General features: G+C 48.8%; 1 protein-coding gene across 1 annotated transcript in view; it reads right to left on the bottom strand.

Annotated features, from left to right (window-relative positions):
- The window catches only part of MEMO1 (mediator of cell motility 1), a 250,880-nt gene extending 233,289 nt beyond the window's left edge, over positions 1-17,591 (bottom strand). Inside the window, exon 1 of the mRNA XM_069769298.1 lies at positions 17,068-17,591. Within this exon, the coding sequence (XP_069625399.1) occupies positions 17,068-17,128 (61 nt within the window). The 5' untranslated portion in view covers positions 17,129-17,591. The remainder of the gene's footprint in view (positions 1-17,067) is intronic.
- Between the last annotated feature and the right edge of the window lie 1,473 nt (positions 17,592-19,064).

Raw genomic sequence — 19,064 nt, 5'->3', positions numbered from 1 at the left:
AGGGGGCTCGGCAAACGCAATTTGACGCCTGGAGACCATTCCATCTAAGTCTGCATTCCAAACGGCGCTCCTTCCCTTCCAAGCTTTGCCATGCGCCCAAACAGAAGTTTTCTCAGACATATGGGGTATCAGCGTACTCAGGACAAATTGGACAACAACTTTTGGGGTCCAATTTATCCTGTTACACTTGGGAAAATACAAAACTGGGGGCTAAAAAATAATTTTTGTGGAAAAAAAAATTTTTCATTTTTATGGCTCTGCGTTATAAACTGCAGTGAAACACTTGGGGGTTCAAAGTGCTCACCACACATCTAGATAAGTTTCTTAGGGGGTATTTTTTATTTTCACTGCTCTCCGTTATAAACTGTAGTGAAATACTTGGGGGTTCAAAGTTCTCACAACACATCTAGATAAGTTCCTCGGGGGGGGGGGGGGTCTAGTTTCCAATATGGGGTCACTTGTGGGGGTTTTCTACTTTTTAGGTACATCATGGGCTCTGCAAACGCAATGTGACGCCTGCTGACCATTCCATCTAAGTCTGCATTCCAAACAGTGCTCCTTCCCTTCCGAGCTCTGCCATGCGCCCAAATGGTGGTTCCCCCCCCCCCCTCAAGCTCCTTAGGGGGTCTACTTTCCAAAATGGTGTCTCTTGTGGGGGGTTTCAATGTTTAGGCACATCAGGGGCTCTCCAAAAGCGACATGGCGTCCTATCTCAATTCCTGTCAATTTTGCAATGAAAAGTCAAATGGCGCTCCTTCCCTTCTGAGGTCTGCCATGCACCCAAACAGTGGTTAACCCCCACATATTGGGTATCAGCATACCCAGGACAAATTGCACAACATCTTTTGAGGTCCAATTTCTCCTGTTACTCTTGGTAAAATAAAACAAAATTGGAGCTGAAGTAAATTTTTTCTGAAAAAAATTTCAAATGTTAATTTTTTTTTAACATTCCAAAAATTCCTGTAAAACACCTGAAGGGTTAATAAACTTCTTGAATGTGGTTTTGAGCACCTTGAGGGATGCAGTGTTTAGAATGGTGTCACCCTTGAGTATTTTCTATCATATAGATCCCTCAAAGTGACTTCAAATGTGATGTAGTCCCTAAAAAAAATGGTGTTGTAAAAATGAGAAATTGCTGGTCAACTTTTAACCCTTATAACTCCATAACAAAGAAACTTTTGGTTCCAAAATTGTGCTGATGTAAAGTAGACATATGTGAAATGTTACTTATTAAGTATTTTATGAAACATATGAAAAAATGGAGTAAAAAGTCCAAGAGTAATACAAATCAATTTATTAAGAAAATAATAATATACAACAGGTAAATAGACTAGAATCAGGTAATAACAGGTCACACATATCCTGATCAAAGATGTTGAATATAAAACATGGGTAAGATGCCCAAGTGCCACAAAGAGAGAGACCGAAAAGTCCGGAATACTTGGTCATCTGGCTACCAGTGTAAGTCTGCGCGCTATACCATTCCAAATACTGGGCCCCAAACTAAATTAGTTGCTTACCCATGATCTCAGTGTGTCAGGATCAGTGTCCATGCCGCCACCGACGCGCGTTTCACCTCTTTCTCAAGGTGCGGTGGTGTGCATTCTATGGGGACTGGGTGCATTACATTCTATGGGGGCTGAGCTGTAATGCTGGATACAGCTGTAATTATATGTTATATAGTCGTGTTACACTCCCCTCACTTCTTGTAACCTACAAGTGTACAAAGATATTATACAGTCACCATGTGACAAGTGGGCCTGTGTGACTTCAAATGCCAGGGATGAATTTTAGTCCCAGTCCGGCCCTGATGACAAGGTTCATTAAAGTGAACCCGTCAGCAGGATTGTGCACAGTAACCTACAGACAGTGTCAGGTCAGAGCTGTTATACTGATTATAATGATACCTGCGTGGTTAAATTCGTCTTGTGGTTGTTGTTTAATCTTAATTTCCAGCTAATGATATGCTCGTGCCCCAGGGAGGCCTGTGGGGGGGTCTTCATGTGGTGCTCTGATTAGGTATTCATGTGCATGGCTTCTGACAGGTCAAAGTGAATATTATATATAAATCTGGGGGGAAAAATCCCCTTCTGCAGGCAGGCGCCTGCGCTGCAGCATGATGGCATATATAATTCATTTGTTTGAGGGTATCCTGAAATTCATTTAAAAAAAATAAATCCGTATGAAAATGGCGCTAACCATGCCTGCGCAGTAGAAGTCATTGGTGATGCATCATACAGGATTTCCTCTGATCTCCATATTTAACACACCTATGAATAGGTCAATGGTGACAAATGCTAATATAGATGTACACAGATATACATACACAGTACAGAGCAAAAGTTTGGACACACCTCATTTAAAGATTTTTCTGTATTTTCATGACTATGAAAACTGTACATTCACACACTCAAAACTATGAATTAACACATGTGGAATTATATACCCCCAAACACGTCTTTCCCTTTCATCCTGTCTCTTGGGATCAGCTGGTTGGGCAGAGGTGCTCACACCTCACCTCCTTAAACATCTGGTTCATTTAATTCAAACAGTGGGAGGGTCACTGAAGGTCTGACTGGACATTCTGCAAAGGTGTATGAGGGAGGTTCCCTGCAGAAAGCAAAAAAGCCCCCACCAGATGCAGCACAGAGAATACTAATAGAGGCTAGTGATGAGCGAATATACTCGTTACTCGAGATTTCCCGAGCACGCTCAGGGGTCCTCCGACTATTTCTAAGTGCTCGGAGATTTACTTTTCATCACCACAGCTGAATGATTTACATCTGATAGCCAGCATAAGTAGATGTGGGAATTGCCTGGTTGCTAGGGAATCCCCACATGTAATCAAGATGGCTAACAGATGTAAATCATTCAGCTGCTGAAAGGAAAACTAAATCTCCGAGCACTAAAAAATACTCGGAGGACCCCCGAGAATGCTCGGGAAAACTCGAGTAACGAGTATATTCGCTCATCACTAATAGAGACCTAAATGCATTGTGGTCCATGGAGGCTGACTGGGGGTTCCGCACTCTTACGAAGCACACTTTGGAGGTATACATTTTTTTAATGCATGAAATTTGGGATAAAAAGAGTTTGTGCTACTCAATTTCATAAAAATGTTGCATCACGCACCTACTCCTCTATTACTGCAGCAGAATGAGCTCTTCAGAAAAAAAAGACTAAAGCACGGCAAACCTCCAAATACCTATAACATCATTCTGGGGCTGTCTAAAATAATCAACTTTAAAAAAAAAATCCTGCTACATTTGGTCAAACATTTAATTAAAAGGAACCGGTCAACTCATTTTGCCGCTATAAGATACGGCCACTTGGGGGCTTATCTACAGCGTTCTATAATGCTATAGACCTATAAATTACTTTCTTTACTCATGATTACGTCCTTAGTGTTGGTTTCTGTTATAGCGTTCTATAATGCTGTAGATAAGCCCCCGGTCCAACCTGAAAGAGAATAAAAACGAGTTTGATTATACTCAACCGGGTGTGGTCTGGTCCGATGGGTGTCGCAGGTCCCGAGTCCGGCGCCTCCCATCTTCATGTGATGTCGTCATCCTGCTTACTTCTGTCGCGCTCCTGCGCAGGCGTACGGATCTGCCCTGTTTGAGGGCAGAGTAAAGTATTGCAGTACGCAGGCACCGGGAAAGGTCTGAGAAGCCCGGCACCTGCGCACTGCAGTACTTTGCTCTGCCCTCAACATGGCAGATCAGTACGCCTGCGCAGGAGCGCAACACAAAGCAAGCAGGAGGGCGGCATCACATGAAGGAAGGCGCCAGACCCGGGACCTGCGACGCCCATCGGACCAGACCGCACAGGACCGACCTCTCGGATGAGTATAATAAAACTTGTTTTTATTCTCTTTCAGGTCGGACTGGGGGCTTATCTACAGCATTATAGAACGCTGTAGATAAGCCCCGAAAGGCAGTGGCCGCATCTTGTAGTGGCAAAATGAGTTGACAGGTTTTCTTTAAGTCACCCTTATGTAAAGGCTAGGACTGCTTGTCTTTGGTAAGATATGTGATGTTAGGTGGTATTGATGATGTTGCTGTCACGACGGTAATTCGCATGTTTTCCCAGCGTTGAGATACTTACTGCGTTAACCACTTTGCTCCTCTCCGTGTCAGGCCACCGTGTTGATTTACCTCATGCAGCACTTCAATAATCTGCTGCATATTCCTGCTGTCTCCATCTGGCCAGAGAGGTGCAGACAGATTCTGCAGGAATTTAACCCTGCTGTGTCCTGCAGGATTTGTCTTTCCCAGCCAACAAGGGATACATTAGGCTGCTCCTCCTTCTGTTCCCTGCCTGAACTTAGGTTCCTGTCCATCTCCAGCGTTCAGTCTAGTTTCTTTTGTCTCGTCTTTCCTGTTGCTGACCTGGCTTATATACCAGTTCTGTCTGACCTTGGCATTGTTTTGTGAACCCATGCAGCCTGCCCCGACCTTGGGCCGTCTGACTACACTTCTGTCCTTGCCTCCTTTGTGCTCCATTTTCCTGTTTTGACTCCTGAATCAGCTGTTGCAGGTGTGGAGCCTGCCCTGGAGTGACAGCTGATGAATACCTGTGGCCAAGCCCATCCTCACCACCTGAGGTTCTAAGGAAAAGTCACTTAGCCCTGCATAGTAAGCCTGGTCCATGGCGAAGTGGGTACACACCCACTAAGGCCACAGTTGCCATTCTCAACTGCTTTTCCGCATTTGCATTGGTCTAGTGAGCAGTCAACTCATTTGTAAAGAACTCGCAGCAGTAAGTTGCACCAAACTAATGTATATTTCACTGCAGGTCTCCTCACAGTAACATCACTGATCATGTATCCTGAGACTCGGGCAGTGTGAGGTCTGCTGTATACTTCACATAGACACCGAGACTGCCGTATACATGGCAGCAGGAGACACATGACAGGAGACATAAGTGCTGCTCCTGTCTTCATCTGTGGTAGGTGAGCGAATCGCTTGATAACTGCGCCCACCAAAACTGTAATGGCCAGCGTCAAGACGTAATCCTTCACTGCATGCGCTGTGCAAGAAATGAATGGGCTGGCAAAACGTATCTGCCGCCCTGAACACTGCGGTCCCTGGAAATCTGCCCAGGGGCCAGATGCTCCTGACCTAAAGCATCCCCAGTAAACATTCTTATTGGCAGTTATTAATCACCACATTCAAGTTAAAGGGAACCTGTCACCCCGTTTTTTGAGATTGAGATATAAATACTGTTAAATAGGGCCTGCGCTGTGTGTTACTATAGTGTATGTAGTGTACCCCGATTCCCCACCTATGCTGAGAAATAACTTACCAAAGTCGCCGTTTTCGCCTGTCAATCAGGCTGGTCAGGTCGGGAGGGCGTGGTGACATCGCTGGTTCTTCCTCAGCTTTACGTTGGTGGCGTAGTGGTGAACAAGCAGCGCGCGATCTGCGCTGTCATCCCTTTCGTCGGTGGGGGCGGCCATCTTCCTGGGGCCACGCGTGCGCAGATCGAGTGCTCTGCTGCACGGGGCTTCAGGAAAATGGCCGCGGGATGCCGCGCGTGCGCATTAGAGATCGCGGCGGCCATTTTCCCAAAGCCGAGATGCAAACTCGGCTTTGGGAAAATGGCCGCCGCGATCTCTAATGCGCACGGGCGGCATCCCGCGGCCATTTTCCTGAAGCCCCGTGCAGCAGAGCACTCGATCTGCGCACGCGCGGCCCCAGGAAGATGGCCGCCCCCACCGACGAAAGGGATGACAGCGCAGATCGCGCGCTGCTTGTTCACCACTACGCCACTACGCCACCAACGTAAAGCTGAGGAAGAACCAGCGCTGTGAACACGCCCTCCCGACCTGACCAGCCTGATTGACAGGCGAAAACGGCGACTTTGGTAAGTTATTTCTCAGCATAGGTGGGGAATCGGGGTACACTACATACACTATAGTAACACACAGCGCAGGCCCTATTTAACAGTATTTATAGCTCAATCTGAAAAAACGGGGTGACAGGTTCCCTTTAAGCTGAAGGTCAGAGGTCAGAAATCAGCTGAGAGGAGCTCAGTAAAAAAAAACACAACAAGATCTCAGTTCACTGAGGATTCTCAGACAACTCTTTCTGCAACCAGCAATGTGCAAAATAACAAAAAAGCCTGTATAAGCCAAGCTGTGCAAAATTTTTAATGAAGCCTTATTCCAAAAAAGATTCTATATATATATATATATATATATATATATATATATATATATATATATACATATATATATACATATACATATATACATATATATGTCATGTAGAAAACAACCACGCTCCCCTGCTACATTGCAGTGTAACGCAGATGCCCCTAGGGTACTGGGGGAAAAACAAGCAGCAAAATGGCAGTTGTATTGTGACATGCTTATTGCGGCAACATAGGCGCCGTTGCAATGGAGCAGCAGCAGCAGCACATGGAGATCTTTGGCTGTTTGACCTTTGGCCAAAATCCCTGTGTAACCAAATCCTTTGTCATAGGTAATAATGAAGATGTAAGCTAAATGGGTTGCCCCATCATCATTGGCAGGAGCTCACCACTTCCCAGCTTGTTGGGGGATGGTGCACCCCAGCTTGATCATCAGTTCGGAACAAAGGCATCACTGCACCGCGGGACAAGACTATGCGTTCTCTGATGCCCTGACGGAGCAGTGTCTGCATCGGGAGCTAAAAGTGCGCTTCACAATCCCGGCCAGCTTACGAGCTGCATTGGGTCATTCCATGGTAGCTTACGTTACAACACAATATAGTAACTTACGTTACAAAGATGATGGTAACTTACCTGACAAGAAGTTTAATCCAATGAATGGAAACATATTGTAACGTAAGTGTAACAACTCTGCTGGCATCACAGCAGGGCCTCACATCTCTCACACTATCTTACCCACTGCTCCAGGCCATGATGTGGTTTCTGTTTCATGCCAGCTCCATGTTCTGTGTCTCTGCTCGGTGCATGCCTCATGGCTATGTGTATAGGGGGCCGGCGCCTGAACTCTCTGGTTCTTATAGGAATCAGGTGCATCTGTCTAATCAGCTCCTGACCAATTACCAAGAGGCCTCCTGTATATAGTGCAGCTCCACCCTGTGGTCGGGGCCTGTGCAACTTACTCCCTCAGTCAGTTCTTTGCTGCTGAGGTGCCAGGTCCTGTCTCGGTTACTCTCTCGTCTGCCACCCAGGGGGGCGTTATACCCTGGTCTTGTCCTGTGTAGCCACCCAGTGGGGATTTGTACCCTGGTCTCTGTCTGCCACCCAGAGGGGCATCATACCCTGGCTTGTGTCTATGTCTCTGTGTCTTGTCTCGTTCCTGACTGTCTTAGTCTAGTCCTATTCCTCTGTCTGTTTATATCTGTCTTGGTTTGCCTTTTCTGCTCTGTTCGCCACTGTCTGTGGCTCTGCTTCTCTTTGCTCAGTTCTACCACTACCTGTGCTTCTGTGTCTCTCAGCTTTTCCCTCAGCTCTGCTCTCTGTAACTTTGCTCTGCACTCTGACCTTGCTTTACATTCTTTGGCTTTGCTCTCAGCTCTGCACTCAGACCTTGCTCCGCACTCTGTGGCTCCGCTCCTTGCGGTTCTACCTGGCTCCGCCCTTTGCGGTTCTACCTGGCTCCGCCCTTTGCGGTTCTACCTGGCTCCGCCCTTTGCGGTTCTACCTGGCTCCGCCCTTTGCGGTTCTACCTGGCTCCGCCTCTTGCAGCGTCTCCGCTCTTGGCTCCGCCTCTTGCAGCGTCTCCGCTCTTGGCTCCGCCTCTTGCAGCGTCTCCGCTCTTGGCTCCGCCTCTTGCAGCGTCTCCGCTCTTGGCTCCGCCTCTTGCAGCGTCTCCGCTCTTGGCTCCGCCTCTTGCAGCGTCTCCGCTCTTGGCTCCGCCTCTTGCAGCGTCTCCGCTCTTGGCTCCGCCTCTTGCAGCGTCTCCGCTCTTGGCTCCGCCTCTTGCAGCGTCTCCGCTCTTGGCTCCACCTCTTGCAGCGTCTCCGCTCTTGGCTCCACCTCTTGCAGCGTCTCCGCTCTTGGCTCCGCCTCTTGCAGCGTCTCCGCTCTTGGCTCCGCCTCTTGCAGCGTCTCCGCTCTTGGCTCCGCCTCTTGCAGCGTCTCCGCTCTTGGCTCTGCCTTCTCCTTCTCTTCTCTTAGTTCCACCTTCTACTCGTACTCAGCCTCCTGCGTTTCTGTTCTTGGTTCTAGTTCTTGTGCTTTCGCTCTGCATCCGCTCTTGCGGTCTTTCTCTACTTGTTACTTAGTCCTCCTGTGTTAACAGGTTCCTACCTGTTTCACATACCTGCCTGCAGACCAGTCCCTACCGGTTCTTCCTATGTTCCAGCCGTACCTGCCTGCCTACCAGAGAGCCAGCCGTGTCCGCCTGCCCGCCAGTATCTCTGTTGTACCCGTCTGCCTGCCTGTGTCCAAGCCGTGCCCGCCTGTCAGCCAGAGTGCCAGCCGTGCCCGCTCCGTTCCTTAGTGGGATCAGCAGCCACAGCCAGACATCACCCTGGAGTGGCACCTGGTAGCTTCCTATTGCACAAGTCTGACCTCACCATCAGAGGCTCCAGCGAACACCTAGGAAGCTACTTAGTTACGCCCCTTCCAGGGAAGTTTGGTCTGTGGTCCAGTGGGGCCACACCCCCGTATGCCCGCGCCAACCAGTCTGGCCGCGTGCGTGACAGTAAGTTACCATCAGGTTAGTAACGAAAGTTACTATACTGTGCGGTAACGTAAGTTATCTATATTTCTTGTAATAAAAACTGTTGCTTTTAACTTGAGAGGATAAAATACATTTTTTAAAGTTGCTGGGACTATGTTTTAATACAATAAAAATAATGCCAGAACAGAAAATTTGGCAGACTCATGAAGGACAATTGCCTTTCCTTTTTTTGGAACGTAAGTTACCAAGTAATAACACTGTATTTTGTATTTAGTTGGATTGTTGAAAAATCAAACTGTGTTGAAATCTATTGAGAATAGTTTAAATGTACAATATACATTCACTCCTTTTTGTGCCTGCCTTCAAAGAACAGTCTGGAGCCAGTTTTACCATGGAATGACCCTATTGGAAAGTTCTCGTCAGCGCTTTGTAAGTTAGGCCACTGCTGCTGGTCCACAAAGGTAGCCGGTATCCGAAGCAATGAGCAGTAATCAAATAAAACTGAAATGATAAAGGAAACAGGGGTTGTGTAAATTGTAATAAGCAGTAAACTGGAAACTTGCTTGCTTTCACAAGTACTATCCAATTATGTCCATCACTGAAGATGGGAATAACCCTTTAAGGTCACGGAATCCACAAGTGGGTATTGCGGCCTCAATACAAATGTAGAAATGTGCTATTACATGAATGTTATCCAAAAAGTATTGTTTCTCCTTGCAGAGATCGACATGCCAAGCATGCCAAGATGAGGAGACTTAAAGCCGCAATGCTCCTCTGGGTAATATGCTAATTATGCAAATTGACTCTTCAGAGAGAGCTAGAACTCTAGTGCCACCTATTGGAAGGTAGCAATCTTACAAGTCAATGTTGACCCTTTAACGAGCATTGTCACATGACTTAGGATAATAGCCAAACTAGAATCTCAATTTGCAGACACTGTTTCGGGGTACTGCCCCTCATCAGTGCAAAGCGGAGATCTGGTTTGGCTGTGTGAGAGGCGTCAGACCAGGATCCAAGAAGTATCGTGTCACGCACGCGCCCAGACTGGTTGGCGCGGGCATACGGGGGTGTGGCCCCACTGGACCACAGACCAAACTTCCCTGGAAGGGGCGTAACTAAGTAGCTTCCTATGTGTACGCTGGAGCCTCTGATGGTGAGGTCAGACTTGTGAAATAGGAAGCTACCAGATGCCACTCCAGGGTGATGTCTGGCTGTGGCTGCTGATCCCACTAAGGAACGGAGTGGGCACGGCTGGCACTCTGGCTGACAGGCGGGCACGGCTGGGACACAGGCAGGCAGACGGGTACAACAGAGACACTGGAACATAGGAAGAACCGGTAGGGACCGGTCTGCAGGCACGTATGTGAAACAGGTAGGAACCTGTTCAGACAGGAGGACTAAATAACAAGTAGAGAAAGACCGTAAGAGCGGATGCAGAGCGAAAGCACAAGAGCTAGAACCAAGAACAGAAATGCAGGAGGCTGAGTACGAGTAGAAGGTGGAACTAAGAGAAGAGAAGGAGAAGGCAGAGCCAAGAGCGTAGCCAAGAGCGGAGACGCTGGAGGCGGAGCCAAGAGCAGAGACGCTGGAGGCGGAGCCAAGAGCGGAGATGCTGGAGGCGGAGCCAAGAGCGGAGACGCTGGAGGTGGAGCCAAGAGCGGAGACGCTGGAGGCGGAGCCAAGAGCTGAGACGCTGGAGGCGGAGCCAAGAGCTGAGACGCTGGAGGCGGAGCCAAGAGCAGAGACGCTGGAGGCGGAGCCAAGAGCGGAGTAGCTGGAGGCGGAGCCAAGAGCGGAGTAGCTGGGGGCGGAGCCAAGAGCAGAGACGCTGGAGGCGGAGCAAAGAGCGGAGACGGAGCCAAGTGCAGAAATGCAGGAGGCGGAGCCAGGTAGAACCGCAAAGAGCGGAGCCAGGTAGAACCGCAAAGAGCGGAGCTAGGTAGAACCGCAAAGAGCGGAGCCACAGAGCAAAACCACAGAGTGCGGAGCAAGGTCTGAGTGCAGAGCTGAGAGCAAAGCCACAGAGTGTAAAGCAAGGTCAGAGTGCAGAGCAAAGAGAAGCAGAGCCACAGACAGTGACGAACAGAGCAGAAAAGGCAAACCAAGACAGATATAAACAGACAGAGGAATAGGACTAGACTAAGACAGAGTCAGGAACGAGACAAGACACAGAGACATAGACACAAGCCAGGGTATGATGCCCCTCTGGGTGGCAGACAGAGACCAGGGTACAAATCCCCACTGGGTGGCTACACAGGACAAGACCAGGGTACAACGCCCCCCTGGGTGGCAGACAAGAGAGAGTAACCGAGACAGGACCTGGCACCTCAGCAGCAAAGAACTGACTGAGGGAGTAAGTTGCACAGGCCCCGACCACAGGGTGGAGCTGCACTATATACAGGAGGCCTTTTGGTAATTGGTCAGGAACTGATTAGACAGATGCACCTGATTCCTATAAGAACCAGAGAGTTCAGGCGCCGGCCCCCTATACACATAGCCATGAAGCATGCACAGAGCAGAGACACAGAACATGGAGCTGGCATGAAACAGAAACCACATCATGGCCTGGAGCAGTGGGTAAGATAGTGAGAGATGTGAGGCCATGCTGTGATGCCAGCAGAGTTGTTACATATCGTTTATCCTTGCGGAGATCGACATGAATGTGAAACTTTAGGCTGACATAACACGCATCTGATTTGCCTTACAAAAATCCAAAATGTATGAAAGACAAGATCCAGAAGAGAAATCCAAGGATAATACCTGGCTTTTCTTCTGCAGATTTGCAGCTTCAACCACCGAGAGGCCTCTCGAGGATTAGCCTTAATTGAACAGAAACCTCTTCCCAGGATTATTTAATTTTACCCAATTTCATAGCTGACCTCGAATGAAGTCTCCAACATATCTCAAGTTCAGGTTGTCTAGATTTACTTGAGGAGACGACAATATTACTGACTACAAATGGTGGTGGTTGTGTTCCAGTACAAGAGCACATAAGGAATAATAGCAAATATTAACCAGTCCTTTCTGTGCGTGTCTTCTAGCAGAATTCAGCAGACACATTTCGACATTTGCTTGTTTTCAAAGGTTATGCCGAAACAAAGGGCTGAACAACCTGATGAAACCTTTAATGACTATAAGAACAAGAGTGATAATATCCTTACCCTGCCCCTCCAGTGCCGCCATCTCCCTGATTAGTGACACAAATGATTTTATACAGAGATGCCTCTGGTGCAGGATTTCTTAGAAGCCAATTACCTCCGACGGAAAAGCACCTCAAGGTTCTGAGTATACATGTCCTACTAGAGGCACAGCACAAAGAGCTCGGCCGTCGTGTACACACCCGCCTCAGTAAGGGTGGCTTGGACACCATTGTCCTGTATAATGCTTTGCTGTCACATTAGACATCCCCCTTCCTCCAATAATCCCACCTATACATGGAGCTCTGTGCATCATTGTTTATGGGAGTTGGGAAACGCTGGGCACCCAGGATGTACAATAGAAAGAGCCACCTGCACACATGGCCGCTTCCTCTCTGAAGCGGGATCAGGAAGAGGACCCCACTTTTTCAACATATGGAAGTCCTGGAAATGGAACTTGCACCCGTCAGGCATTTATGCCATATGTGTCTGAGGGTAAGACCCCTTCATTCTATATTGTGCCACTGGAGAGTGCTCAGATGTGACAGTGTGACCCTCTTTGGCAAAGAGGAAACAATAGAATGCTTTTAGTGTATCTTCCTTTGTTAGTAAAATACAATTGAATGGTAAACCTACACCACAAAATGACCAACTCTACAGATCACTTGCATCCTTTTCTTATAGGGACCAGTCTCGCATGGCTCTTGTGAACCTACAGCCATCTTTGAGTGTCTGGCCACACACAATGATGTCACAGCGCCCCAAGATCAGTCCACAAAGAGGTTTGTATGCTCTGTACACATTTATAGGATGATTCCATCGAGCACGTATCCGATTGTTATAAAGACCAGTCTGGGCCGGATCATGAGACCCTACAGACAGCTTTGGGTGTCCAGCCACTCACGATGATGTCACCGGCCCCATTATCAGGCCACGGACCCGCTGATGTACAGATCATGTGCTTATAGTAGGACGATCCCATAGAGCATGCATCCTGTTCTTATAAGGACCAGTCTGGGTGGGATCTCGAGCACATACAGACAGCTTTTAGTATATGGTCACTCATGATGATGTCACTGGCCCCATTATCAGGCCACGGACCCGCTGATGTACAGATCATGTGCTTATAGTAGGACGATCCCATCGAGCATGTATCCTGTTCTTATAAGGACCAGTCTGGGTGGGATCTCGAGCACATACAGACAGCTTTTAGTATATGGTCACTCATGATGACGTCACTGGCCCCATTATCATGCCACGGACCCGCTGATGTACAGATCATGTGCTTATAGTAGGACGATCCCATCGAGCATGTATCCTGTTCTTATAAGGACCAGTCTGGGTGGGATCTCGAGCACATACAGACAGCTTTTAGTACAGTATATGGTCACTCATGATGATATCACTGGCCCCATTATCAGGCCACGGACCCGCTGATGTACAGATCATGTGCTTATAGTAGGACGATCCCATCGAGCATGTATCCTGTTCTTATAAGGACCAGTCTGGGGCGGATCTCGAGCACATACAGACAGCTTTTAGTATATGGTCACTCATGATGATGTCACTGGCCCCATTATCAGGCCACGGACCCGCTGATGTACAGATCATGTGCTTATAGTAGGACGATCCCATCGAGCATGTATCCTGTTCTTATAAGGACCAGTCTGGGTGGGATCTCGAGCACATACAGACAGCTTTTAGTATATGGTCACTCATGATGATGTCACTGGCCCCATTATCAGGCCACGGACCCGCTGATGTACAGATCATGTGCTTATAGTAGGACGATCCCATCGAGCATGTATCCTGTTCTTATAAGGACCAGTCTGGGGCGGATCTCGAGCACATACAGACAGCTTTTAGTATATGGTCACTCATGATGATGTCACTGGCCCCATTATCAGGCCACGGACCCGCTGATGTACAGATCATGTGCTTATAGTAGGACGATCCCATCGAGCATGTATCCTGTTCTTACAAGGACCAGTCTGGGTCGGATCTCGAGCACATACAGACAGCTTTTAGTATATGGTCACTCATGATGATGTCACTGGCCCCATTATCAGGCCACGGACCCGCTGATGTACAGATCATGTGCTTATAGTAGGACGATCCCATCGAGCATGTATCCTGTTATTATAAGGACCAGTCTGGGTGGGATCTCGAGCACATACAGACAGCTTTTAGTACAGTATATGGTCACTCATGATGATATCACTGGCCCCATTATCAGGCCACGGACCCGCTGATGTACAGATCATGTGCTTATAGTAGGACGATCCCATCAAGCATGTATCCTGTTCTTATAAGGACCAGTCTAGGTCGGATCCCGAGCACATACAGACAGCTTTTAGTATATGGTCACTCATGATGATGTCACCAGCCCCATTATCAGGCCACGGACCCGCTGATGTACAGATCATGTGCTTATAGTAGGACGATCCCATCGAGCATGTATCCTGTTCTTATAAGGACCAGTCTGGGTCGGATCTCGAGCACATACAGACAGCTTTTAGTATATGGTCACTCATGATGATGTCACTGGCCCCATTATCAGGCCACGGACCCGCTGATGTACAGATCATGTGCTTATAGTAGGACGATCCCATCGAGCATGTATCCTGTTCTTACAAGGACCAGTCTGGGTCGGATCTCGAGCACATACAGACAGCTTTTAGTATATGGTCACTAATGATGATGTCACTGGCCCCATTATCAGGCCACGGACCCGCTGATGTACAGATCATGTGCTTATAGTAGGACGATCCCATCGAGCATGTATCCTGTTATTATAAGGACCAGTCTGGGTGGGATCTCGAGCACATACAGACAGCTTTTAGTACAGTATATGGTCACTCATGATGATATCACTGGCCCCATTATCAGGCCACGGACCCGCTGATGTACAGATCATGTGCTTATAGTAGGACGATCCCATCAAGCATGTATCCTGTTCTTATAAGGACCAGTCTAGGTCGGATCTCGAGCACATACAGACAGCTTTTAGTATATGGTCACTCATGATGATGTCACCAGCCCCATTATCAGGCCACGGACCCGCTGATGTACAGATCATGTGCTCATAGTAGGACGATCCCATCGAGCATGTACCCTGTTATTATAAGGACCAGTCTGGGCCGGATCCTGAGAGCCTACAGACAGCTTTTAGTATATGGTCACTCATGATGATGTCACCGGCCCCATTATCAGGCCACGGACCCGCTGATGTACAGATCATGTGCTTATAGTAGGACGATCCCATCGAGCATGTATCCTGTTCTTATAAGGACCAGTCTGGGTGGGATCTCGAGCACATACAGACAGCTTTTAGTATATGGTCACTCATGATGATGTCACCAGCCCCATTATCAGGCCACGGACCCGCTGATGTACAGATCATGTGCTTATAGTAGGACGATCCCATTGAGCATGTATCCTGTTCTTATAAGGACCAGTCTGGGTGGGATCTCGAGCACATACAGACAGCTTTTAGTATATGGTCACTCATGATGATGTCACCGGCCCCATTATCAGGCCACGGACCCGCTGATGTACAGATCATGTGCTTATAGTAGGACAATCCCATCGAGCATGTACCCTGTTATTATAAGGACCAGTGTGGGTCGGATCTCGAGCACATACACACATACAGACAGCTTTTAGTATATGGTCACTCATGATGATGTCACCGGCCCCATTATCAGGCCACGGACCCGCTGATGTACAGATCATGTGCTTATAGTAGGACGATCCCATTGAGCATGCATCCTGTTCTTATAAGGACCAGTCTGGGTCGGATGTCGAGCACATACAGACAGCTTTTAGTATATGGTCACTCATGATGATGTCACCGGCCCCATTATCAGGCCACGGACCCGCTGATGTACAGATCATGTGCTTATAGTAGGACGATCCCATCGAGCATGTATCCTGTTCTTATAAGGACCAGTCTGGGTCGGATCTCAAGCACATACAGACAGCTTTTAGTATATGGTCACTCATGATGATGTCACTGGCCCCATTATCAGGCCACGGACCCGCTGATGTACAGATCATGTGCTTATAGTAGGACGATCCCATCGAGCATGTATCCTGTTCTTATAAGGACCAGTCTGGGTCGGATGTCGAGCACATACAGACAGCTTTTAGTATATGGTCACTCATGATGATGTCACCGGCCCCATTATCAGGCCACGGACCCGCTGATGTACAGATCATGTGCTTATAGTAGGACGATCCCATCGAGCATGTATCCTGTTATTATAAGGACCAGTCTGGGTCGGATCCTGAGAGCCTACAGACAGCTTTTAGTATATGGTCACTCATGATGATGTCACCAGCCCCATTATCAGGCCACGGACCCGCTGATGTACAGATCATGTGCTTATAGTAGGACGATCCCATCGAGCATGTATCCTGTTCTTATAAGGACCAGTCTGGGTCGGATCTCAAGCACATACAGACAGCTTTTAGTATATGGTCACTCATGATGATGTCACTGGCCCCATTATCAGGCCACGGACCCGCTGATGTACAGATCATGTGCTTATAGTAGGACGATCCCATCGAGCATGTATCCTGTTCTTATAAGGACCAGTCTGGGTCGGATCTCGAGCACATACAGACAGCTTTTAGTATATGGTCACTCATGATGATGTCACCAGCCCCATTATCAGGCCACGGACCCGCTGATGTACAGATCATGTGCTTATAGTAGGACGATCCCATCGAGCATGTATCCTGTTCTTATAAGGACCAGTCTGGGTCGGATCTCAAGCACATACAGACAGCTTTTAGTATATGGTCACTCATGATGATGTCACTGGCCCCATTATCAGGCCACGGACCCGCTGATGTACAGATCATGTGCTTATAGTAGGACGATCCCATCGAGCATGTATCCTGTTCTTATAAGGACCAGTCTGGGTCGGATCTCGAGCACATACAGACAGCTTTTAGTATATGGTCACTCATGATGATGTCACCAGCCCCATTATCAGGCCACGGACCCGCTGATGTACAGATCATGTGCTTATAGTAGGACGATGCCATCGAGCATGTATCCTGTTCTTACAAGGACCAGTCTGGGTCGGATCCTGAGAGCCTACAGACAGCTTTGGGTGCCCGGCAGCTCACAATGGGGTCACCGGCCCCACTACCAGCCCACAGACCCTCAGGTGCAGAGATCATATACTTATGGTGGCGGGGCTACAGTAACACATACACAAGTATCAGGTCAGAAGCAGCTGGACCCCCAGTGTCCCACCCTCGCCCATGGCCACATACCTGAGGCAGTGTACCAGCTGCCTGCATGGCTCGCCTCTCTGCACAGCGCTCGGTTGGACATCTTGGTGCTGGAGCCGCCTATGGTGTGTGCCCGGGAGGATGAGATGGCTCTGTAGACGGTGTGTACACACCCTGTGCTCCCTGGATGTCTGAGGGCTGGATGAATGGTGCAGCCACTGATAGGAGGAGGCGGACGGAGCAGAGGACTGACACTCCTCCAACAGAGCGAGCTGTGCTGGGACACTAAGACCGTGATTGAAATGGTGGCTGCTCGCCAGCTCTGCCGCACTACGGGCCCTACACCGCCGCCGCCGGGCTCGCGTGTGACTGCCGGTGGGCTAAGCAGTGTGGGCTCAGCTGCTGCCGGTGGTAACTATGGCAGCCAGTCACACAGTGTTGTGCCGGGACTCTTTACTTCAGGGACAATAGGGAGCGCTGCTCGTAGTTGTAACTGAGGCCTAGAAGGCCGAGAGAAAGCTCGCAGAGCAACAGAAAAGCGAAGCGAATATTCCACACACTTCACTAGTTTGTACCTTATGAGAGCCCGTAGAGGAAGAGGTTATGTGGGCGGAGACTACTTTCATTGGTCGCTCGTGTTTTTTTTTTTTTTTTAGAAACACGTCGAGGGGTGGAGCCAGCAGCGCTCGCCGGTGGTGACGTCAGAAGCCGGTTTTGGTGTTGTAGTTTGTCCTGAGCCAGGCACACGGCGTGCGTGCTACTCAGAAGTATAGGGGTGGGAGGAGCGTGTCTCAGGGATAGCAGCCAGACTGCCAATTGCCCTGTTGTGGAGACGTCTGCTGGGGAGGCTGCAGGCAGTCCTTTACCAGCAGCTGCGGGCAGTCCTTTACCAGAAGCTGCAGGCAGTCCTTTACCGGAAGCTGCAGGCAGTCCTTTACCGGAAGCTGCGGGCAGTCCTTTAGCGGAAGCTGCAGGCAGTCCTTTAGCGGAAGCTGCAGGCAGTCCTTTACCAGCAGCTGCGGGCAGTCCTTTAGCGGAAGCTGCGGGCAGTCCTTTAGCGGAAGCTGCAGGCAGTCCTTTAGCGGAAGCTGCGGGCAGTCCCTTACCAGAAGCTGCAGACAGTCCTTTACCGGAAGCTGCGGGCAGTCCTTTACTAGAAGCTGCGGGCAGTCCTTTAGCGGAAGCTGCGGGCAGTCCCTTAGCGGAAGCTGAGGGCAGTCCTTTACTAGAAGCTGCGGGCAGTCTTTTAGCGAAAGCTGAGGGCAGTCTTTTAGCGAAAGCTGCGGGCAGTCCTTTAGCGGAAGCTGCAGGCAGTCCTTTAACAGAAGCTGCGAGCAGTCCTTTAACGGAATCTGCTGGCAGTCTTTTTCCGGAAGCTGCGGGCAGTCCTTTAGCGGAAGCTGCGGGCAGTCCTTTTCCGGAAGCTGCGGGCAGTCCTTTTCCGGAAGCTGCGGGCAGTCCTTTCCTACTTTCTCGCAGGATCGTTAGTACAGGTGTTCTGGGTTGATTGAGTTGGGATAGTAACCCCTTTGGAGAAACGACCATTTGCCCCTTTTTGGGGTTTTCTTCTTCCAAGAGCGATAACTTTATTATCTGTTGATATACAGTACAGACCAAAAGTTTGGACACACCTTTCTCATTTAAAGATTTTTCTGTATTTTCATGACTATGAAAATTGTACATTCACACTGAAAGCATCAAAACTATGAATTAACACATGTGGAATTACATACTTAAATAATGCTATTCAATTCGGTTTGCGTTTAGTTGGACCATCATTTATTTTTCAACAGGACAATGACCCTCCAGGCTGTGTAAGGGCTATTTGACCAAGAAGGAGAGTGATGGGGTGCTACGCCAGTTGACCTGGCCTCCACATTCACCAGACCTGAATCCAATCGAGATGGTTTGGGGTGAGCTGGACCGCAGAGTGAAGGCAAAAGGGCCAACAAGTGCTAAGCATCTCTGGGAACTCCTTCAAGATTGTTGGAAGACCATTCCCGGTGACTACCTCTTGAAGCTCATCAAGAGAATGCCAA

This window comes from Ranitomeya imitator, chromosome 5 (genome assembly GCF_032444005.1).
Source record: "Ranitomeya imitator isolate aRanImi1 chromosome 5, aRanImi1.pri, whole genome shotgun sequence".
NCBI classification, from domain to species: Eukaryota; Metazoa; Chordata; class Amphibia; order Anura; family Dendrobatidae; genus Ranitomeya; species Ranitomeya imitator.
Note: the sequence above shows the minus strand (reverse complement) of the source record. Positions and strands in the feature narration are given on the sequence as shown.